General features: G+C 40.4%; 1 protein-coding gene across 14 annotated transcripts in view; it reads right to left on the bottom strand.

Annotated features, from left to right (window-relative positions):
* The window catches only part of RPGRIP1L (RPGRIP1 like), a 142,070-nt gene that overhangs the window by 88,534 nt on the left and 28,588 nt on the right, over nt 1–24,948 (bottom strand). For 10 of the 14 annotated variants that reach the window (XM_073307595.1, XM_073307597.1, XM_073307594.1 and 7 more), the window contains 4 exons: nt 21,319–21,424; nt 15,739–15,885; nt 14,267–14,340; nt 9,480–9,619 (listed from right to left, as the gene is read on the bottom strand). In XM_073307595.1, coding sequence (XP_073163696.1) covers nt 9,480–9,619; nt 14,267–14,340; nt 15,739–15,885; nt 21,319–21,424 — 467 coding nt within the window. Of the gene's footprint in view, nt 1–9,479; nt 9,620–14,266; nt 14,359–15,738; nt 15,886–18,412; nt 18,987–21,318; nt 21,425–24,948 lie in introns of those variants that run through there. The other 4 variants (XM_073307604.1, XM_073307606.1, XM_073307607.1 and 1 more) reach the window with 4 other exon arrangements.

Genomic DNA, 24,948 nt, shown 5'->3' with positions numbered 1-24,948 from the left:
CCAGGCACACAAATCCTGTGGTGGTGGCTGCACTAATAGCAACAGCAGCAGCAACTAGGCCTCCTTCCCCCTAACACAAGCTGCGACACGAGCAGTCTCTCTAGACTCAAGAAGACATCATTGCACCAATTTACACTTGGGTTACTTCTTAGAGGGTTATCTTCACAACTCTAAGTGCTATAGAAACACTCTCCTCTTCTTTTTGCGAATACAGACTAACTCGGCTGTTACTCTGAAACCTATCTTTCTTATGCAAAAGCTTAAACTTGTGGGTAGTACGTGGTCAGGAAAGATCCACCTCATGGAAGTGGGTGAGAGGACTTTTCAAGCCCTTATATACTAATTACATACAAGCAAATGAAGTTAAATTGATGTCCTTTAGGTTGAAAAGTCAAGCACTCGAGTTAAGAAATATTCCATATGGTGCTCCCAAAGGAGGGGACTGGGCCACTGAGACCGTGTTCTGGGGGTGAAGGGAGGGTTGTTGGGAGAATGCCCAGCCCAGCTCTCTCCCACCCTCCTGGAGAGACTGTCTACTCCATGGATTACTTGTGCAGTGTGTGTGGTATGATTACTTCAGTACCAGTAGGAGCCCACCCTTACATTAGAATGTTAATGTTCTGTTATTACTTTGTCAGGCTGACAAAATTTTCCTGAACAATGCAAGTAACAGAAAGGAAGAGGTGATTTGCAAAAGATATGCTCTAGGAATTATTTGGGGGAAGTTCTGTTGTCTGTGTTATACAGGAGGTCAGTCTAGATAATCAGAATGGTCCATTCTGGTCTTGGAATCTATGAATTTATGAAAAAAGTTTCTCTCACTGAAATCTGAACAGAATTTCATGGAACAAACTTAAGGCATTTCTCAGACCCACTCCTTACTTCTAAATTAGCAATAATCAGCAGCTTCTGCCAATCACAACAGTCTTGTATTCAAAAGTAGCAATATTTTACTTTTTAAAAAATATGTCCTTCTAACACAGAATTATTTGCCAGCATGTAGGAGAATATTTTGGCAAAACAAACAATTTTCAAAGCCCCTTTGTGCAAATATCCTCAGCTGTAATCACTACACACATTGTGCTGATCCAGGGGTCGGAAACCTTCATCACGCGGCCCACCAGGGTAATTGCTGGCGGGCCGTGAGACATTTTGTTTATGCTGACCATCGGCAGGCACGGCTCCCCACAGCTCCCAGTGGCCGCGGTTCGCCGTTCCTGGCCAATGGGAGCTGCGGGAAGCGGCAGCTAGCATCTGTGCTGATCTATGCATTCCTGTTAAAAATAGAAAGAATTTAAATAAGCTGGCCATTAAACCTGTAGTTAATTTAAACATTAGATAGCTTTTAAATATTCCTCCCCACATATTCACAAAATCTGAAACTCATCTGTACTTTGAATAAAAATTAAGTCTGTATTTTCTCTAAATGAATACACTGAACTCTTCATGCCAACCCATCAGTGTTAAATTGAAAGTGGCGGTGGAGAGGAAAAATGAAAAAAATGGTTAATAACTGTTCTGTAACTGTTGTTCTTTGAGATGTGTTGCACATGTCCATTCCACTTCAGGTATGTGCACATCCAGTGCACTAGTATCCGAGATTTTCCCCTTATTAATATCCGTCAGGTTGGTGCACTTGCTCTCTGCTGTCTCATGCTTGTACAATGATATAAAGGGCAAAGCTGCCCTGACTGTACTCAGTTCCTTCTTCCCAGACAGACTCCAAGAAGGGCGGGTCATGGAATGGACATGTGCAACACACTTCAAAAAACAGGAGTTCAAGCTTTACAAATGTCCAGAAGAAGCACTTCAGCTAGAAAGGCTGCAAAGGCTGTGTGTGACCTGGTTAAATGGACTAGCCACTTGTTTGGTGGAGTTATATTCACCATGTTCTATAGCACAAACATATCCTGGAGGCAATCCATGATGAGAGTCTCTGAGATGAGACTGGAAGACCCTTCATCCTGTCCACAAGTGCCGCAAATAGTGTGAGGACAATCTAAACAATGTAGTCCTGTCCAAGTAGAATGCTAACACTTTCCCAACATCCAGAGCGTGGAGTTTCTCCTCACCTTTTTGAGCATGAAGCTTAGGGAAGAAAGTTAGTAAATATATTGCCTGATTGATGTGAAGTGAGAAACCACTTTGGCCAGAAACTGGATGAAGGCAAAAGTATATCTTGTCATTACAGAAGATTGTATATGGTGGGACAGATACCATAGCTCTCAATTCACCTACTCTCCTAGCCAAGGTAATTGCCATCAAAAAGGCTATCTTCATTGAGAATGGGGCAATGAACAGGTGGCCAGCAGTTCAAAGGGAGGGCTCATTAATTTTGCTAACACTAGTTTTAAGTACCAAAGGGAAAATATATCCCCAGGTAGAAGATCTTATTTGGTCCAGACCCTTCAAAAACACAATTGACATGGGATTATAGAAGAGAGAGCAATCATCACTTGGAGGGTGGAAACCTGAGATAGCTGCTAGGTGAACACTGATGGAACTAATGGCAAGAGCTTGTTGTTTCAGGTATAACAAAAAGTTCAGCTCATATTGTATTGAAGCCCGGACTGGGGAAACCTCTTTTTGCTGAGACCAGATGGAGACTCTCTTCAATTTCGATGGATAAGAGTTCCTAGTAAAAGGCTTCCTATTATTCAAAAGGATGTTTTGAACAGATCTCCTCCTGAGCTGTTAACCATGGAGCATCCAGGCTGTAAGGTGAAGGGCCTCTAGGCTGGTATGGAGAAGGAAACTATAGTCATGTGAGATCAGTTCTGGGTCTAGGAGTAGTGTCAACAGAGCCCTAGCTGAGAGGCTTAGCAGAGTACAAAACCAATGCTGGTAAGGCCATGTCAATACTATAAGCATCACTCAAGCATAGACCTGCTTGATTTTTAACATTCTGAGTAGGAGAGGAATTGAAGGATATGCATTCATGAGATTATCTTTCCAGAGCAACAGGAAAGCATCCTTATGAGCAGATGAATTCTCTGTAACTTGAAGTCTTTAAAACATGATTTGAGGACTTCAGTAACTCAGCCAGAGGTTAGGGGGTCTATTACAGAAGTGAGTGGGTGAGGTTCTGTGGCCTGCAATGGGCAGGAGGTCAGAGGAGATGATCATGATGATCCCCTCGGACCTTAAAGTATATGAGTCTTTGAGAGACCTGCTCGTGAATAAAACTGATGACAGTTCCTGTCGATGCAGATTGAGAACAGGTCAATATGGGGAATTCCCCACAGTTAGAAAATGAACCTGACTGTATCTGGGCAGAATCCACTTGTTTGTACTTGTGAAAGACCTACTCAGTTGGGTCTGCTGGACTGTTCTGTACAGCCGGAAGGTGTGAGGCTTTGAGATGGACTGAGTTGATACAAAAAGTTCCAGAGCAGCATTGCTTCTTGGCAAAGAAGGGTCCATCTGGCCCCTTTCTGTCTGTTCACATAGAACATGGCTGCTGTATTGTCCGTAAATACTAGTAAATCCCTTCCTTTGATATGGGGAAAGAAAGTGTCACAAACTACACAAATGGCTCTCAGTTATCTTATATTTGTATGGAGAACTAAATCTTCCACCTGATCATAGTCTTTGAGTCTGCAAAGATTCCAGGTGGGTCCCGCAATCTATGAGCAGAGGAGTCTATAAATAAAGTCAAAGTCAGTTAAGAGGAAGCAAATGGAACACCTACACATACATTGGATAGGTCTATCCATTAGTGAAAAGAGGCTAAGATACCATGTATATGGGTACTCAAACCACCATATGCAGTGAATGATAATTTGGGGAGTACACAAAGCTCAGCCAGCACTGCAGCTTCCTAAGATGAAGCCTGTCATGTCAATCCATGTAAGTATATGTCCCCATATGTCCCAGGAGGCCGAAGGAATTCTGAACTGTTGCAGTAGGATAGTGATGTGGCTTGGAGTTCCTCTCTGTCTGTGTCAGAGGGAGGCCACTGTGTTTTGCTACACCACCTAATGGCTGAGGGCTGATCAACTGAGGATTAGCAATATAAGTCAGTAAGGAGTCTGTAGCCAGCCCTCTGGCTGGGGTAGGCAGCAAACAGTGCCAAGCTCAGCCCCCTGGGTGGGGCAGAACAGAGGCAGTCTGTGGCCCAGCTCCCTGGCTATGCAGATAGCAAATAGGCCTAAGTCCCCGGCTAGGGCAGACAAATGAACGCAGGCCATCCAGCCTAAGTTGGGGAGGCTGCAACCCCAGGATGGGGACCTAGGCCCATCATACTCCACTGGGTCTCATCCCAGGGCCTTAGCAGTGGCGGGGAATAGCACCACTGGGTCAGTGGGGATCCTGCTGAAACCATGACTTCAGCAAACACAACTGGACTAATGTCTGGTTTCCCTGGGCTACTTCCTACCCTACCTGGTCGTAGGGCTTCGTTGCTCACGGGCCCTTGGGCTCCTAGGCAGCCAGCAGTTCCAGCAGCTCCTTGGATTACTCGCTGAGCGGCAGCACCTCCAGATACTTGTTGGGCAGTAGCTCCTCCAGATATTTGCAAGACAGCTGCTCCTCGGGGTGTTATTCCAGAGACAGGGGTTGACACAGCTCAGTCCCTGGCTCAGGGCTAGCAGCAAGGTAGCAGCAGCATCCGACTCCTTCACTGTCTCTCCCTCAACTAAGCTGCAGGCCCACCCTTTTATACAGCCTGTTCCTCCCCTCTGCTTCCGGTCCAAGGGGCGGGTCCACCAGGAGATGGGGAGTGATTCCTCACTGTCTGCGACAGAGGGAGGCCACTCCGCCTCACTAAAGATAGGTCTTCAGCTGTAATGAATGGCCAGCATCATCTAGAATCCAGTTTGTGGGAGGAATGTCCTTGCTTCCACAGAATCAAAAACTGATCCTATAAACTCTATTCTCTGAACACGAGAGGATTGACTCTTCTTTACTGATCAGCAATCCTAGCATGCCAAAGGTAGATTGGATCATGGCCATGCTGGACAGTACCTGGCTCTTGAATCAGCCTCTCACCAGCCAGTCATCCAGATACAGCACACTAGAGCTCCTAATTTCCTCAGGAACACAGCCACATGCTGTGTAAAAACACACTGAGCTGCAGAGAGGCCAAATGGCGGACTGCAAACTGGTAGTGGGATCAGTTGACCATAAAACTGACGTATTTCCTGTGGCTTTGATGTATTGCTACATGGAATTGTGCCTCCTTTAAGTTGATGGCAACCTACTAGTTGCCAGAACCCAGGGAGGGGATCATGGAAGCCAGAGTGACCATGCAAAACTTTATTTTCTTTAGATATCTGTTGAGCTCCTTCAGTTCTAGTATTGATCTGAAATCTCCTTTACTTTTTAGATTAGGAAGTAGCAAGAATAAAACCCCTTTCTTCTGTGAAAAGGAGAAACTTCTTCTATGGCTCCCAACAGAAGGGGAAATTGTACCTCCTGAAGGAGAATTCCTTCATGAGAGTGGTCCCTGAAAAGGGACAGAGAAGAGGGGCAGAAATAAACTGAAGGGTGTATCCCAATTCCACCATAATTAAAAGGCTATGAAGCCTATCATCAATATGCTGTGAAAAAGCATTAGTCCCTCAAAAAGGAGATGCTGAATGGTTCGTTGGACCTCCTGAAGAAGATCGATAGCCATGAATATCTACGTATTATAATGGCTGATGCCACGGCTCAAGCAGCAAAATCTGCAGCACCCAAAGAAGCTTGAAGAAAGGTCCTGGCCACCATCTTTCCCTCATCCACCACAGCTAGAAACTCTTGCCTGGCCTTCTCTGGCAACTTGTCCATAAATTTTAAAACATTGTCCCAGAGGGAGAAATAACCCTCCAGTAATTCTTGGGGATTAGCAATGCGGATCAAGCTTCTTTGCATCTTTTGATTTTGCAGTAAATTGCAGCAGATTGTTCACCTTCAGTACTGAGCCTGGTACCAGGAGTGGCTTCTTGTGGCTCTCGACAGGAAGGATTGTGATAACTACTGTAACATGTAGAGCAGGGAGGATGCAAAGACGATCTGGAGGCAGCTGGAACCCCCCAGGGTTCCAATATGGCCAGTGGTATGGTCCCAAAACCCAATTTCTTACAGCCTAAAGTTCTCTAATGGCAGGCCAATGCGGAGCTTCCACTGGATACCAGGGGTGAAAACCCCTCAGAGAGGAGCGATGGCTAACGTGATGTGGCTGACACACATACAAGGCAGCTTCTGACTCGGAACCAGATTCATTTGACCAATGAAGTGCAGCACCTTTTGGTGCCAGAGAGGACAGCATCGGAGAAATCATAGGTGATTTGCCTCTTGATATCATCACATATGAGGGTGTATTAGATTGCCCAAAGGTGCCCTCGGAACTGGGTGCTGAATGCTGGTAGTTGGCAAATCTATACAAGTGTCCATTGGTACTGGGTGAGATGTTTCATGAACTGCTGGTGAAGCTGGTACCAAGAGACTCAGTAGATGACATGCCGCAGCATACACCTCAGGCATTGTTGACCCCGGTATAGTCTCTTGCTACTGAGTCAAAGATGGCAGCACTACTGAACCAGCTGGTGCCACGAAGTCGGTCTCAGTGGCTGGTATTGGCACTGGACCTCACCTGAGGGGCTATTTGCAACAGAGAGTGCCTTGGATTTGAACATACTCTACTCTTTATCTCGGCTTGTTTGCTGGACTTTGGATCCGGAGACCTTGATTTCTTCATCGCCAAATCCTTCGATGCAGTCTCCTGGTGCCTTTTCTTTAGTACCAGAGAAGGAGATTGGTGTTGAGACTCAGCCAAGACAGGGAGAGTGCTCCTAACCAAAGCAGATGTGCTCAGTTCATGCACCAAAGAGGGGGGCTCCAAGGGTGGGCCCAGGGTTGCTCCACAAAAAAGTGCTTTAGCCTAACCTCCTTGTCCTTTTTAGTTCTGGGCTTAAAGTCCCTCCAGATTTGGCACTGTCCATAATGTGAGGTTCTCCTAGGCACTTCAAGCACCTGGAGTGCAGGTCACTGACTGATATCGGTTTCTTGCATCCATCACAAGGCTTAAAGCTCGGGGACCAAGGCATGCCTCAGTACCAGACACCAGTACCCACATGGCGGGAACTGAAGAGTATACTAAGTAAGCCAGCAAAATGAAACCTACTAGTAAAAGCTAAACTAAGACTAAAGCTATTAGACAAGTACCAACTATATACAATAATAAGAAAGGGAAACATTTCCAGTAGCAAGGTAGAATACTCTGACAACAGTCAAGGGTGATAAGAAACTGAGGGGGATTGGGGTCAGTTCTGCCCTTTATACAAGAACAGCGTGAGACAGCAGAAGGTGCAGGCGCCAGCCGGATGGGTACTGCTAAGGGAAAAATCTCTGATGATAGTGCACTGGGCATTCACACACCTTAAATGGAATGGAAATGTGAAATCACTTGGAGAAGCAGCAAATATCATTATGCACAATCCGCTCCTATGAATAAACTAAACTATAGTCTCCCAAGAGCAATGAGTGCCTCTTTTGTTTACTATTTTCTTGCTTTCTTCCCACCACCACATAAAACATCCCCCCCCAACATTAACCATGAAGCTTTTTCATTTGTATTAGCCATAAAAAACGCATTACAGAGCGTGAAATCTGGTCTCCCCCTATGAGATCTGGTCTTTTGTGTGCTTTTACGCTACACTACACAGATTTTATGGGGGAGACCAGTGTTTCTCAAATTGGGGGTCCTGACCCAAAAGGGAGTTGCAGGGGGGTCAAAGGGTTATTTTAGGGGGTGTCATGATATTGCCACCCTTACAGTGCAGAAGTAAGGGTGGCAATACCATACCATGTCATCCTTTTTCTGCGCTGCTGCTGCTGGTGGTGGCTCTGCCTTCAGAGCTGGGCTCCCAGCCAGCAGCTGCTGCTCTCCAGCTGCCCAGCTCTGACAGAACCCCCACCAGGTCGTAGCATGCTCGGATACATGACGTGGTCCAAGACGAGATCCTATGTGCAGAGATGGAGAGGCCTTTCATCCTTTCCACTATTTCTACAAATAGTTGAGGCGACTTGCAAAATGGTTTTGTCCCTTCAATGTAAAAAGCCATGGCCCACCTAACATCCAAGAAGTGTAGGCACTGCTCTTCCCTGTGCACATGCAGCTTAGGGTAAAAAACTGGGAGAAAAATCAGTCAGTTGTAGTGGAACTGGGACACCATTTTGGGGAGAAATTTTGGATGTGGGTGTAGCGGAACCTTATCTTTAAAGAAAACTGTATATGGGTCTCCGCAGTGAAGGCCAGGATCTCTGATACTCATCTGGATGATGTGATGGCCACCAGAAATGCAACCTTCCAAGAGAGGTGTAACAGCGAACATGTTGCTAGTGGCTCGAAGGGCGGACCCATCAACTTTGATAAGACATGGATCAGGGTGAGACTGGATCTCTCATCTGAGGAAAAACTCTCCCAAGGCCTTTGAGGAAATTGCTTACCATCTCGTGAGATAAGACCGATCTCTTGTCGACCTTAGTGATGATCCAGTCCAAAGTGGGATGGTGAACAATGGGGTTCAATTCTGGGAAGAGTGCAGGTGGAATCCTCTTACTTGGAATAAGTGCCCACAGGAGACACTTGCAGAGATATCACATATGCAGTTCATCACTGAGCCATCACACTTTTCTTAACCAATACACTTTCATGCTTCGACAACCACACTGTACTCTTGCCTTAGACTGTTTGATCAGAAAGCCCTGATTCCCAACACTTAGTTTATAGACTAAAGACACACATGAATCAATGTTTTGTAACCTTTATCTTAAGGTATTTTATCCATTCTGGTATCAACTAAGCTGCAAATTCTTTGGGCCCAATCCAACAAAGCACTTAAACACCTGCTTAACTTTGAAGTCACTGGATCTACTCACAACCTTAAACGATCAGATGATGTCCTGCTTCACAGGAAAAAGGCTAACTGGATAAAGTGATCAGAAAATCAGAATAAAAAAATAGTGTGGTAACTGGATTTGTACCCAGCTATGAACAAAAATTAATGTATATAGAGAAGTTTAAAAAATAGCTGGCCACATGAAAGGTGAAACAGAGACAACTGTACAATCTCCAAATGATTGTATGGTATACACACAACATAATATAGTGCATGGAGTCTGAATAACAGAGGGTCATATTTTGGGAGGGAATGTCAGATACGCCCTCTTGTCAGAGAGAAGTTATCACAGTGAAGGATGACAGTGAATAGGAAGCCTGAGTAAAAGCAGGCTTAGAGTGAAAGCGTTAATGCAATTTTAAAATCCCAGTGGATATAGCTTCCCCTTAAGCACATGCCTAATGGGATTATGTATGTGATTAAACGTTAGTCGTGTTTTAGCACCTTGCTCAATCAAGGCCTTGAAGTGTGGCCCATAATCACCAGTTATAGGAACTGAACTTTTCTACGACATGCATACTGGGCTAGAACTAGAAAGGCAGAAGAATCTTGCACATGCAGCACACTGAGAAAAAGACTGCTATTTTATAAATATACCTCTTTCTAGTTTCATTCTGTCAAGGATTTCACTTTTGTCTGCTAAGTCAGACTTTAAGGCAGTCTCAAGTTGAACAATTTGTAATTTCAGTTGCTGTTCCTTTAACTTCCATTGCTGTTCATGGCTCACACTGAAGGCACTGCAATAAAACATGTGGCATGTGAAGAACTTTTAAAAATCAACTTCGACAAAAATAATAAAGAAAAAAGCTTTTAGTGGCACAGAGACTACTGTCATCATGTTTTAGGAATTAAGGAAACATATGCTGGTCTGCTGCTGTTGAAACCAAGGCGCCTTTCTCAGGCTGCGGTTAAAGAACATGAAAGAGTTTGTGGGATGAGCAAAGGAACTGGCCTTAATTTAGAGCTCCAAAGTCAGAAAAGTTGGCAGTGTGCAGCATTTGTGGGACTAGAAAAGGAATTCAGATGCATATTCCAGGGGAATCCACAACTCCAAACCTCAGCAACAGACAACTGACAAAACCATTCTTTCCACAAACAAACCCTCTTAATGCAGAGACCTGTGATTACCCACCTGATCTCTTTTAACATCTGTGAAGTATAGAGTCTAAAGCCCTGTTGCCTGTTCAAAGAAATATTGACTATAAAGTGACAACAGTTCTCATACTGTAAAATTATTCTGATACTGATTAAGAGGCATTTACACAAAGGAGTCTTGTGTCCTATTAAAAAAAAAGTCTAGGGGATAATAATAACTATTTTTGTCGTAACACATTATTTGGTTCTATACCAAAAACCAACAGGCAACAGGGATGGGACACAGAATTAGAATTTCTGAAACCATCACAAAAAATTATTAAGTTTGAACCAAGAGTAAACGTATGAAATGATTCACAGTTAGGATAGAATATGTAAAGATAAATGCAATGTGTTTTTGTATAGTTAACAAGATGAATGCTACTTTGTGCTGTTCACATCATTATTTAACAATGCACTCATTGACTTACAAATGTTCTCCTGGGCTCCAGCCAATCATAAACCAGCTTATTCACCAAAGTGTAAATTGCAAAAAATGTTCTGCATTTTTGTGAATAATCTGAAACTGTACTTTAACTCCTCATGAATCTGATCTGAAGAAACAAATTTCAACTGGAATAGGTATGTTTTTCCATGGCGATATGTAACAAAAACTACAACCAAAAAATTCCCAAACCCACACAGCTCTGCTTTCCACACCTAAATAGAAATGGAAATTGGATGTCTCAATAGATTGGCTGTGACAGAGTAAAAGTGAATTTACATCTAATGAATCAGGATTAGAATTTGTATAAGGAATTGAAGTAAGAACTATCGTAACACGAAATCTTGACCCTACTTTTTAGCTGACTAAAATAATTCCAAGATATTAGGGAACATCTCATGTTTTCCCTGAATGCAACAAGTTAAATGTTCACCATTTGTTAATTTTCAATGCTATTAACATATTCTACAAAGAAATGAATTTGAGAGGCAGTGTGGCCTAGTTATTCAGTGTTTCTCAACTACTGGTCCATGGACCGGGCCAGTCCATGGCAGCCTCCTTTCTGGTCCCTGAGATTTCCCTGACAAAGTTTAGGAAAGCAGAAAGCTAGTCCCTGGTATCAAAAAGGCTGAGAAACACTGGGTTAGTGGGCAGTCAGAAGACTTGAGCTCTATTTCCAGTTCTGACACTAAGCTGCTTTGTGATTCTGAATAAGTCACTTCCACCTCTCTGTGCCTCTGATTCTGCTCCCACCATTAGTCTGTCTGGTCTATTTAGATAGGAAACACTTCAGGACAGGGACTGTCTGATTCTGTGTTTGCAGAGTGCCTTTTACAGTGGAGTACTGATTTTGGTTAGGGCCTCTTAAGTGATATGGTAATATAAATAAGTAATAATGTGTACTTCTCCCTCCATTACTATTGTTTTGGAGAGGTTTCCTTGAATCCATGGTACCAGCAATTTTGGGAAACATGTAGACTTACATTATTCATGTTTTGACTGACTGACTAATATGAAGAAGGGATTACTTTGACATAAATTATAACTAGTTAAATCTTAAACAAAAAAAGTCATATGTCCTTAATCTTCACTTATCCAAAGAAGCAGAAGAAGAAAAAGAAGAAACTGCAAGTTTTTGTGAGTATGCTGCTACGTAGGTTTCCATCTATATTCACTATTACTACAGCTGTTTAATTGCTACATAACAAAATACAGGTCCACATTATTTCAGTTGTCAAAAATGCTATGCTCCAGTGCCCTTCATACCAGCACAAAGGTCACCAATAGTTGTTCTGCCAATAATATCAGAATTTGGATTATTTAAATTAAGAACAAATTTAGAAGCCAGTCCTTTCCAAGCCCACAGAACGCGAATGTTAATATGTATAAATTAGTCTGAATTCAGTCCATAGCTATCTTCTCCTCTAAATTTAGGGTTACATTCCATTTGAATTTATGTGGGATTTCTTTTGAAATTATTATATTCCACCACACTTGGAGCCATCTGGGTAACTATAAATGGTAAGCCACATCTGAAACCATTTCCTTTGCATGGATTGTGTGCATGACCAGATCTGCATTACAAGAGCCTATGAAAACAATCCATACAACCCTGTTATTCATGCAACTCATTTTCTTGGATGTTGCCTAAATAATAAGACTTCACTGACAAACTCATACTTGTGTAAGCAGTGTTGTGGTAGCTATGTTGATCCCAGGATATTAGAGAGAGAAGGTGGGCAAGGTAATATCTTTTATTGGATCAACTTCTAAGTTTTCAAGTTTACGGAGAGCTCTTCTTCAGAAGCTTGAAAGCTTGTCTCTCTCACCAACAGAAGTTGGTCCACTAAAAGATATTACCTCACCATGTTGCCTCTCTAAAACTTATACTTGCTCTCTGTAAAGTCTTGAGGCCAAAGCCTGCACTCCTGGCTTCAGCAAAACTCCCACTGACTTCAAAGAATGTTTCTGTGAATAAGGCATAGGTAAGGAATGCAGAGTTTGACCCTGTTATTTTCTAGCTCCTACATCATGATATCAACCCTTTGGCATCTGTGGTCACTGGTATGTCCACTGCTAGCAACAACAGTAGATATAGGGGCAATCCATATGTGTAACAACATTGGAACTACAGAACCAAAGGTATAGCACAACCAGTTTGCTTCCAGTTTATTGGCACTGGAAATTTACCTGTCTTCACTGGCTTTTTCTCTACAATATAATCTTTTATATTTAAAGGGACAGTGGAATGAATTGGATAAATGAAGTTATGGATGAACAGAGGGGTTATCTGAGGGAGGGAGGAATAACCATGTGGCAGTTAACCGGGGGTTTCAGTTTACTGGGATCTGGTTAAGTAAAGTTTTAATTTATCAGTTTATTTTAAAGATCTATTCTTTTTAGTTGCCCCACTTAATCTTGAAAGCCAAGAGATAACTTCAAAACAAGATTACAAGCTGTTGCTTTACCAAAAGTTATTTCTTTGCATTATTGAACAGGAGGAATTATGGCGTAATAAGAAATATTAATTCACCATTTAAAAGCCAAAGGAATCCACAAGATCGAACCTCAGCAACAGACAACTGACAAAACCATTCTTTCTATATATAAAGCTTCTTCACATAGAGAGCTGTCATTACCCACTTAGTCTTAAAACAATCCTTAAAAGCAATTGGTTCTCAGCTTTCACCTATTTACATTTTTGTTTGTTTCTTAGCATGAAGGTAACAAATATAACAACTCAGCAAATAATATCAGATGTTATTGTATTTACTTCCCAGAGGTCCTCTAAGAGTTGCCAAGTTGACAAACTGCAAAATACAAGTTCAAAAATCATTTATTTATTTTTGGGGGGGGTGTGGAGGGAGGGAAGAGAAAAAGACTTCTAGCATTCTGGCTACTTCCCCAGGAAACTAATTAACTTTACACTATGTCCCTTATTATTTTAATTGTTCTACCTGGACAGAAAAGGTCATGTTCTCCTTCTATTAGAAGAAAGACTGTTGCCTTCAATACATGAAAAGTTTATTTCTACATCACTTTTTTCTCATTAAACTTTTGCAAATTGACTAATTATTTCAATTTTCTATTCTGCATTAGAGACTGAGTTGCACCTTATCAACCTTCATGTTCAGAAGATTTAGCATTTTAATGTTTTATTTATGTGATTTTAAACACTGCTGACAGGATTTACACAGGCTATTATCTCCAAGAGCCTTCACATAAGCTTCAAGTAGAACCAGCACAAAGGAAACAATTGCTATTAAAATAAACACAATTAGAAAATGTCACTAAAACTGTCACAAACATTAGCCTCACTTCACCTCTACTGCAGGGATGGGAGGAGTAAATCAAGAAATTATTATCCAAGAAAATAAATTTAATCTGCAGAATCCTACGTCCAGAGATACATGGATTCCTTATCATTCAAAAAGCAGCCACTTACACTGTTTCTAATGTAAATTCACACCTACTCCTGAACATCTTGCTTGATGGTCAAAATTATGCAACCTATACTACTGTCTGTTCCTTAACGGATTTTTTTTTTACATGAGTTTAATACCGGAAGAGCACTGGATTGACAGTCCTGGAGGCTCAAGCCCTTTCTTTGTCAACAAAATAGATGCAACACAGGCATGGCAGCATAAGTTTCTATGTACGCTTATGGATAAGAGAATCCCTAGGAACTGGAGTGAGAAACAGTTAAGTGTGTGTGTGTGTGTGTATATATATATATATATGAAAAGAGGAGCTAGGAAACAAGAAAAAGAGTCAAGTGACATTAAAAAAATCATTTGTAATTTACCTGTTATATAGTTTATCATAATTTTCCTTTAAAAGATCCCTCTCCTTTTCTAGGTCATTAATTCTATCCTGCAGCTAAAATGAAGAAGAAAACTACATGTAATGCACAGAACAGGAGAAAATAAAAACAAGTTATAAAGGGGATTAGCAAAGATCTGTAGAAACTGTCAAACATGCTTTTAATTTTTTAATTCAGCATTGTGTGTAATAGTCTCTTAGAAGCATAAAAATAATATTTTTCTTCCACCAATGTATCTCCACTTGGACAACAATTACTTTTTTCATGTTTATGGAGATGAAATTAACAAGTCTGGTCTGTGTTTAATAACAGCATCTAATTACATTGTGGTTTATGTCAAAAAGATTTGTTTTTGGCACTAACAAATCGTGATGATCTTAGTACTGTTCTAGGAATGGTGTTAGCTAGTTAGTGGCTTCTGTTTAGTTAATTTTGTTTTGAACCAGCCAAACAAAAACAGATATTATTGACTGCTTGCTTTCAAAATGTCTATTGAAGGGAGATAAGAATTTTAAAGCCACTAAACATTTAAAAAAATTAAGAACTTTCCCAAGTATATTATAACTATTTAGAGGTTAAACTCATTATATGGGATGAGTTTCTTTAAGCTTAAGCTTTGTCAATGTAACAATAAATTCACAATGAGCCAACCTTTAGGCATGACTAAATGTAGCAAAATATACAATGGAGGAACCTGAATATGATCCTGCAAACCCCTTCTCCTGCACATAGTCAATGGACCTACTAAGGGAATAAGGAATGGACTGAAGGATCGGGCCCTAAGCCTGGATCAATGGTGACTGTGGCACTTCTATTCTTCTGGCAAGAGGAGCTCAGGAACAGAAAAAGTGATTGATTTGAACTTCCAGGTGGAAAGGACAGTCATCTGTTATGTGAAAACATCATTTTAAAAGATTTTAGGTAGATGTTCAAACTTGCTGTAATTCAAAAATGTGGTGCTAAGAAATCTCAGTAAAAATTAATCAAGAAAATATGTACCATGGCTGTTTTTTGGAACAAGTATTTCTAAATACTAATGCTTACCCGAATACTCCTCTAACTTTAAGCACGTCTCACAAGCATAGGAAATATTTTGAAATGTACAATATCTCGGATACATGTAACAGAACTCACTATATTAAAATAAACAAATTTTCACCAATAAATGAAGTCAGCCCAATATCACCATGAAAGTTCAAATGTATGCAGAAAAACAGAAGTCAAATATGTAGATGGCCTATTAAAACAAGCAGCAAGTGTAGATATAATTTCTAGACATATGGAGTCAGAAGTTAAATCTATACTATACTTTCTCTTAACCAAAAAGAGAAGGGGCAGTGATTTGCAGAGCAACATTTAGATAATCTTTTTAATTGAAAGTATAATTCTCTCACTAAATATTTCCAGAATTAGATTTGAATGTAGATCAATGCCTGAGCCATATGGAATCTCACCTCTTCTATCCTTTGTTTTGAAAAAGTCATCGACTGTAATTCTTTCTCAAGATGGAGGCACTTTAAACGCTGTTCTTTAAGCTGCAGACTGAGTTCATTCCCGTTTGCCATTAAAGCATCATGGCTGGCCTTAAGGTTCCTTTGATTCTATAAAAAGGAATGGAGAAGAAAAAAAGAAAAAGTTAAGCTTCCGATAACACAATGATGAAATAATTCCTGAGTTATAAATATGTATATATTCAAATGGTAGCTGATCTTGCAAACCGGCACATAATACACATTTTCAACTCAGCCAACAGGAGGCACTCTTGAACTAAGTTTGACCCTGACCCCCTGTAGAAACTGAAAGGTCAGTGTCAGCACACATGGCCAACAGAAAGGTGGTGTTTTTTCCTCTCCTCAGCATTAACATCTTACAGTTAGTTGTGATGAGAAGGACCAAAACTACATCTGTTAAAGCAACTAAAACATTTTGCTGTGGTTACGGTGGTTAGATGTGCTGACCAAAAACACTGCAATAACAAGCAAAAGTTAAGGCTGACCACAGCTATGCTAATCGCAGAACTTGACAGCTCTGCTAACCCATAGTTTTAGATATTCATTTGATTTATATTCACAATTCACTCAGATACATTTCCTTGGAAATGATAATTTAATGACAGGCTTACAATTTCTTTTAAAATTTAACCTACATTGTTGGATTAAATGTAGATACTTTAACCATCCTTAATATTAGTGTAAGATGCTGGTAGAACCCCATTTCCAGAATATTACTGATGATTATACCCCTCATATTTCACAGTGTTTTAGTAACACCGATTCATTATAAAGACTTTCACTGTAAATCACATTCAGACAAATATGGCTGTTAGGCTGTTTTGTTTCTGGCTAGTCTGCTATTTAACATTCTCTAAACCTAACATGTAATTATATAAATATAGGAGTCTTTAATGGATGGTTTTGGATGGGGGAAGTTAGTTTTCATGTTTTCCACAATTCTATGTCATGTAATATTTTCAGGAGTTTAAGACAGAAACTGATAGAGAATTCTGTGCAATTTTGTTCAGTCTTTTCTGAGGAGTCTACGTGCGGAATAACTACTCTCAAAAATGACTTAAGAAAAAAAGTCATCCACTTGATCTTTCACCACCCATTTATCCATAAAATAACCCTTACGTAAAGCAGCAAATATGGCAGATGCTCTCATACCAGAGAAATCGCAGAACAAATTAAGAAAAGGAGTACTTGTGGCACCTTAGAGACTAACCAATTTATTTGAGCATGAGCTTTCGTGAAGTGAGCTGTAGCTCACGAAAGCTCATGCTCAAATAAATTGGTTAGTCTCTAAGGTGCCACAAGTACTCCTTTTCTTTTTGCGAATACAGACTAACATGGCTGTTACTCTGAAACCAGAACAAATTAAGTATATTATCCATAGTCCTCATCACTTATTTGCAGCCTTTGATTCCTTTCTTAAGAAAGTTATATAACTGCACTTGTATTCCTCCTCTATAGTCCAGCGAGGGCACCCACTTTAGGCTTCCAGCGCCACAGCCACTGCCTTTCTTTGGGGGAGGCACAGGTCTCTCCACCTTCCGATCAGGGGATTTCCAGGAAGAACAGTTCCCTAACCATACTTTGGCTTCACTAGAAACAGGAAGACAGGCCTGCTTTGCTTTCTCCTCAGAGATGGCAGACAGTGTAATTATCAACACTTAGAAATTACCACAGTATTTTCTAAGCATGCACGTTTATTCTTAAGGTAAAAGCATTACAGAGAAAACATACTAAAAACAAATCATACAATCTACACCCATGCCAATAAGCTTACCAAAGATCACCAACAAGGATTCTTGGTTGGTGATTAGTCTATCAAACCCCACAAGTTTTTTTCCTGTGATTACAAGTTCATCACAGCTTTAGCTCAGAACAAACCTGCTCATGTATCTGAGCCCCCTCCTATCTTCAGTTTGGGTCTTTGAAGTGACCATGAATAGATAATTGGACAGACAATAGGTTTCTGTCCAAGGTGCGGCTTCAAAAGAATGGATCCTGGGGTGGGTCATTTGCATTCCCCCTCCTCCCAAGTATTTCCTAGAAATCCCCCTACTTTGCATAGCACATTGTTTCAAAGAGTCCTTTCAAGCGCATAACACATCCTTGGGTTTACAATAAATAATTTAACACAATAACAAATAAGTATTTGCATTTTTAATACGATGAACTCCTAAAATTAATTCCAAAAGGTTAAACTAGGCTATTGCAGGATATTGTCATATCTGTCACACTCCCTTGCCTTCTTCCCCATCTTATATCTCTATACATTATTTGCTACCTTCTTTAAAGAGAAAAAAAAAACCTGACAAAATATGTTGAGAACTCTCTGCCCCACCTTCTTTCCACTCATTTCCCTTCTTCTCAAACTCCTCTCCTTTTCCCCAATCATCAGCCTTGATGTCCTCCATTTCTAATCTCTTCCCTTCCAACTTCCTTACTTACATTACCCTTCTACTCAACCCCTCCCTTGCCCTACTTCTCAACCTCTCATTATCCTATGGTTTTTCCCTCTCTCAAAATATATATGCCCTCAACTCTCCTATCCTCAGTAAATATATAAATACATAAAAATCCCTCAATATTACCTGCATTTCCATATACCACCCCATCTTTCTCCTTCTCTTCATCTCTCAAATCACTGAACATACAGTCTACAATCAATGTATCGATTTTCTCTTGTCCTAGTCCGTCTCAGATCCCTTCTAATGTGGCTTCCGACCTTTTTAAACTTTACTGAAACTTCATGCACTAGAATTTCTAATAACCAACTTCCAGACAACCTAGGGCCTCTACGGCTATCCTCATCTTCCACAATCTCTCAGCTCTTTTTGATACATACTGTCAATCCTGCTCTTGATATCTGGGGTGAAAACCTGGTTCCATTAAAGTCCATGGGAGTTTTGCTATTGTCTTCAACGAGGTCAGGATTTCACTCTTTATCTTCACTGGTCTTTCAAGACACAGTCTTCTTCTGGCTCTTCTTCTACTGAACTCTGTCCATTCTTTCAGCATCTCTTATAGTGGGTTCTCCTCCTCTCCTCCCCTACTCTCTGTGGCAGTTCCCTAGGGCTTTGCCCTTGGCCCTTTTCTGTTCTCCTTTTATACCCTGTCTCAAGCTGGTAACTGGGTTGGTGATTTCTAGTTTTTTGGATTTCACTGGTGTCTGGCACTTTATCCTTTGGGGAACATGCCTGCACATAAAAAGATAAAGGGCTTGATTTTGATTGCACTTACACTGGTGTAAATCAGGAGTAACTTCATTGAGATTAATGGTGCTACACTGCGGTAAAAGTACCCCAGAGAATCAGGCCACAGAATCAAATTGGATCTCAATTACACCTGTGCAATCAATAGTTGCCCTGGGGTAAGTGAGAGCAGAATTAATTCCTTAGAATTAAAACTGGAAACGACATAAAATAATAATTTAGCAAGTTTTGCTCTACGGTTCATGAAATCCAGAATATCAGTTTCAGAATCAAGAAACTTTATTTTTTTAATATTCGTATAAGGGATAGTAAATAAATAATCAGAAGAGAGTTTCTGGGCCCCTCAGTATTTCTAAGCAGACTGCATGATTCTTTCATCCAGACGGCCCACACAAGGACAACTGTCACTATATTAAAACACTTTCTCTATGCGTGTATGATAACATGGATATATTTCAGGCCATTAGCTAGAGTAGGATCTTCAGCTTTTATCATCCCCTGGTTGCACAGTAAATGTGCTGGTCCAGATTAAAAGGGAAAATGGGTAGATAGTATTTGCATTTCAACTGGTGGAAATTGAAAGTACATATTAATTAATTTCAATATTTATGAAAACAAATATACTTCTGAAAAACATATCACTACTGAATGGTGCTACACTGTCAATGTGTGCTGGTTTGCTATTCACATTAGAAATTCTGTGCTGTTTTCTATGATTAGTTACATTTCATAATTATTATGAAAACTGTGTGTGTCTTATTCATTTTTTTCAGGATGATAACTTTATCTCAGGGTTTTCTGGCTGTAGCAAATACTTGAGCTTTGTTCTTTAAGTTTAAAGACACCCATACAGACTCATGATGGAGCTATAGCCCTCTACTTCAGTTGCTTGTTATTTATTCTGTATTTACCAATCCCTTATTCTGCACTGTTAATGCTGCAACTGTCCATCAAAGGTTTCTTTGGCTTGAAGTTTTAAAAATGTGTCACTCTTATTTCAGTAAGTTTTCTGGCTTAGAAACTTATGGTTTGTTGGATCACTATTTCAGTTTGCAACTGTGAAGGAAGTTTGCACATGCATAAAACAGAAAATCTATTGCTTATAAGAATTTGAAAGAAAGGTTTAACTTCAAAAAAGGCCAAAGTATTTGAATAATATTTCACTTACTATGACACCCCTGTCAGATGTGAGAAACAATAGCCCCAAACTATACCTCTTATAAACAACAAATATATCTGGTACTGCTGCACTTTAAGGAGGGGGACCCCCCTCTAGGCGCACAGGTTCATTGCCTGAAGGGTCCAAACAGCACAGAGGGGAAATGGTTAGCTGCCTCACTGCCATTGTCCCACTTCTACCTGGACCAGCACAGGGCCCTCCATGGGTATACGTGAGAGGGGAAGTTGGAGAAGGCGGCAAGGATATGGACCTTCAGACCATGTATGGAGTCCACCATGTAGCAAACAGCCTTACTTCTGGTGGTTATTTTACAGAAAATTATGCTTCATGTGATATAAACTTGTCCTTAAAAATGGTTTCCCTTATATTATAGGCCAGGGGTCGGCAAACTTTCATAAGCGGTGTGCCGAGTCTTCATTTATTCACTCTAATTTAAGGTTTCGCGTGCCAGTAATACATTTTAACATTTTTAGATCTCTTTCTATAAGTCTATAATATATAACTATTGTTGTATGTAAAGTAAATAAGGTTTTTAAAATGTTTAAAGAAAAGGAGTACTTGTGGCACCTTAGAGACTACTCTGAAACCTGTTAAAATGTTTAAGAAGCTTCATTTAAAATTAAATTAAAATGCAGAGCCCCCCGGACCGGTGGCCAGGACCCGGGCAGTGTGAGTGCCACTGAAAATCAGCTTGCATGCTGCCTTTGGCACGTGTGACATAGGTTGCCTACTCCTGTTACAGACACAAGTAAAAGCCAATCCACGAACAGCCACATTTATGTTTTATCAACACTCAGCTCCAGCCCCATATTTCAAATTCACACTGAAAACAACATTTGTTTTATGAAACCCTGTTTTAGAAAGTTTTCAATCATTACCTGAGACAGCTGGAAATCTACAGTTTACCTGTATAATGAAAACTGGACCACACCAAACCCTTGCACTCCCATGGATGAGCTCACTGCATACATGCAAGATCTGTAGGGCCTGCTGGACCCTTCTGCAAAACTACTTTAACACTGGAAACATTGTAAATTTCAGGTAGCATGCATGCAATATTTTATTCCATCAATTCTCCAGTGTTCAGTGTTGTCATATGATGTGAGAATGGAATGTTACTGATTGCGAGTTAGTTACCTCTTGAAGCTGAAGAAATTTCCCTTCCATTGCTGCGAGAGCATTGCCTTTTTCCATCAGTTGTTTGTGGAGTTTTATCATTTCCACATTGTCCCGAATGTTTAACCTTCAAAATTGTATAAAAAATAAACTCAGTGAGATATAAGGTACAATAGCAGTCTTATTAGTTTTGCCTTGAAAATTTAAAACCAGTTCTTGCAAACCAGTTTTTCATGGCTTCTTACTTCCACAACACACTTGGGGGAAGGTTTAGCGTGTAATAGCCAACTTAATTCCTTCTTTTAAAATTTAAATTATAGATTTTAAGTAATTCCACATTTTACTGGAAGATGACATGTAAATATCAATCATTATTTGGACATGTTTGTTGACAATATCAAAACTACAGATATACTGCAGTGCAGGGAGTAATCCTATGCTTAAAGCAGAAGGATCATATATTTTGCAATCTATCCACTTTCTTTAAAAGTATGTGGTCATAGGATTACTACTTATTGGAATTTCCTCTCCGAGTTTAAACTTTTTAAATATTTCCAAGAAAAGTGACTTAGCATTTTACACAGATAATACCCTAAGACCAGCATTCAAATCAGCTGCAGATGTGTCTTTAACTATATAAAAACACATAACATCTATGCAGAAACTCTATATGCCTACAATTCTGTTATATATTTCCCCTGCTGAGTTTTAATTGAGAATGCATTATTTAATAGGAAAAGCTTGTGAAAGGTTATCACAGATCTAAAAAAATGTTTCGAATTTTTTTTACCTCAAAACAGATAAAGTTGATCTCATTGGTAGATACGGCTGGAGAGTAGGGATAGGATAGAGAGGGACCTAGAAAAATTAGAGGATTGGGCCAAAAGAAATCTGATGAGGTTCAACAAGGACAAGTGCAGAGTCCTGCACTTAGGACAAAAGAATCCCACGTGCTGCTACAGACTAGGGACTGAGTGGCTAGGCAGAAGTTCTGCAGAAAAGGACCTAGGGGTTACAGTGGACGAGAAGCTGGATATGAGTCAACAGTGTGCCCTTGTTGCTGAGAAGGCCAATGGCATTTTGGGATGTATAAGTAGGGGCACTGCCAGCAGATCGAGGGACATGATCGCTCCCCTCTATTCAGCATTGGTGAGGCCTCATCTGGAGTACTGTGTCCAGTTTTGAGCCCCACACTACAAGAAAGATGTGGAAATATTGGAAAGAGTCCAGCAGAGGGCAACCAAAATGATTAGGGGGCTGGAGCACATGATTTACGAGGACAGGCTGAGGGAACTGGGATTATTTGGTCTGCAGAAGAGAAGAGAAAGGGCGGATTTGATAGCTGCTTTCAACTACCTGAAACTACCTGTTCTCAGTGGTCCCAGATGACAGAACAAGGAGTAATGGTCTCAAGTTGCAGTGGGGGAGGTTTAGGTTGGATATTAGGAAAAACTTTTTCACTAGGAGGGTGGTAAAACGCTGGAATGGGTTACCTAGGGGGAAAGCCGATTGCTGCCGAGGCGCACGTGGGTCAGACACAACTTCTCTAAGAGGAGAGTCTATTGATAGAGATTCTCTAGGTTTTAGTCAGGAGGAGGGAATGAAAGAGGATAAAGTATGGGCCAAATCAGATGAGAAACATTCACAAAGAATCTGACACATCAGAAAAGGGCAGACAAATAAACAGTGACAAGTTTTTAAAGTGCTTGTACACAAATGCTAGAAGTCTAAATAATAAGATGGATGAACTAGAGTGCCTTGTGTTAAAGGAGGATATTGCTATAATAGGCATCACAGAAACCTGGTGGAGTGAGGACAAATCAATGGGACAAAATTGTTCCCGGGGTACAAAATATATCGGAAGGACAGAACAGGTCGTGCGGGGGTGGAGGGAATGGCACTATATGTGAAAGAAAATGTAGAATCAAATGAAATAAAAATCTTAAATGAATCCACATGTTCCATAGAATCTCTTTGGATAGTAATTCCATGCTCTAATAAGAATATAACAGTAGGGATCTACTATCAACCACCTGACCAGGACAGTGATAGGGACGATGAAATGCTAAGGGAAATTAGAGAGGCTATCAAAATAAAAAACTTAATAATTGTGGGGGATTTCAATTATCCCCATATTGACTGGGTACATGTCACTTCAGGATGAAATGCAGAGAAAAAATTTCTCAATACTTTAAATGACTGATTCTTGGAGCAGCTGGTACAGGAACCCACAAGGGAAGAGGCAACTCTTGATCTAGTCCTGACTGGAGCGCAGGATCTAGTCCAAGAGGTAACTATAACAGGACCGCTTGGAAAATGTAATATAATAACATTTAACATTCCTGTGGTGGGAAGAACACCTCAACAGCCCAACACTGTGGCATCTAATTTCAGAAAGGCGAACTATGCAAAAATGAGGAGGTTAGTTAAACAGAAATTAAAAGGTACAGTGACTAGAGTGAAATCCCTGCAAGCTGCATGGACACTTTTCAAAGATACCATAATAGAGGCTCAACCCAAATGTATACCCCAAATTAAAAAACACAGTAAAAGAACTAAAAAAGACCGACCGTGGCTTAACAACCATGTAAAAGAAGCAGTGAGAGATAAAAAGGCATCTTTTAAAAAATGGAAGTCACATCCTAGTGAGGTAAATAGAAAGGAGCATAAACATTGCCAAATTAAATGTAAAAATGTAATAAGAAAAGCGAAAAAGGAGTTTGAAGAACAGCTAGCCAAAAACTTAAAAGGTAATAAAATGTTTTTTAAGTACATCAGAAGCAGGAAGCCTGCTAAACAACCAGTGGGGCCCCAGGACAATCAAGATACTTAAAGACGATAAAGTCATCACGGAGAAACTAAATTAATTCTTTGCTTCAGTCTTCACGGCTGAGGATGTTCAAGAGATTCCCAAACCTGAGCCATCTTTTGTAGGTGACAAATCTGAGGAATTGTCACAGATTGAAATGACACTAGAGGAGGTTTTGGAATTAACTGAGAAACTTAACAGTAACAAGTCACCGGGACCAGATGGCATTCACCCAAGAGTTCTGAAAGAACTCAAATGTGAAATTGCGGAACTATTAACTATGGTTTGTAACCTGTCCTTTAAATCAGCTACTGTACCCAATGACTGGAAGATAGCTAATGAAATGCCAATGTTTAAGAAGTGCTCTAGAGGTGATCCTGGCAATTACAGACCGGTAAGTCTAACTTCAGTACCGGGCAAATTAGTTGAAACAATAGTAAAGAATAAAATTGTCAGACACATAGAACACCACAAATTGTTGCGCAAAAGTCAACATGGTTTCTGTAAAGGGAGATCATGTCTTACTAATCTGTTAGAGTTCTTTGAGGGGGGGGGGGTCAACAAACATGTGGACAAGGGGGATCCAGTGGACTTAGTGTACTTAGATTTCCAGAAAGCCTTTGACAAGGTACCTCACCAAAGGCTCTTACGTAAATTAAGTTGTCATGGAATAAGAGGGAAGATCCTTTCTTGGATTGAGAACTGGTTAAAAGACAGGAAACAAAGGGTAGGAATAAATGGTAAATTTTCAGAATGGAGAGGGGTAACTAGTGGTGTTCCCCAAGGGTCAGTCCTAGGACCAATCCTATTCAACCTATTCATAAATGATCTGGAGAAAGGAA

The sequence above is a fragment of the Lepidochelys kempii genome, chromosome 12 (genome assembly GCF_965140265.1).
Source record: "Lepidochelys kempii isolate rLepKem1 chromosome 12, rLepKem1.hap2, whole genome shotgun sequence".
Taxonomy (NCBI): Eukaryota; Metazoa; Chordata; order Testudines; family Cheloniidae; genus Lepidochelys; species Lepidochelys kempii.
The sequence above is the reverse complement of the archived record's forward strand: the minus strand, read 5'-3'. Positions and strand labels throughout refer to the sequence as shown.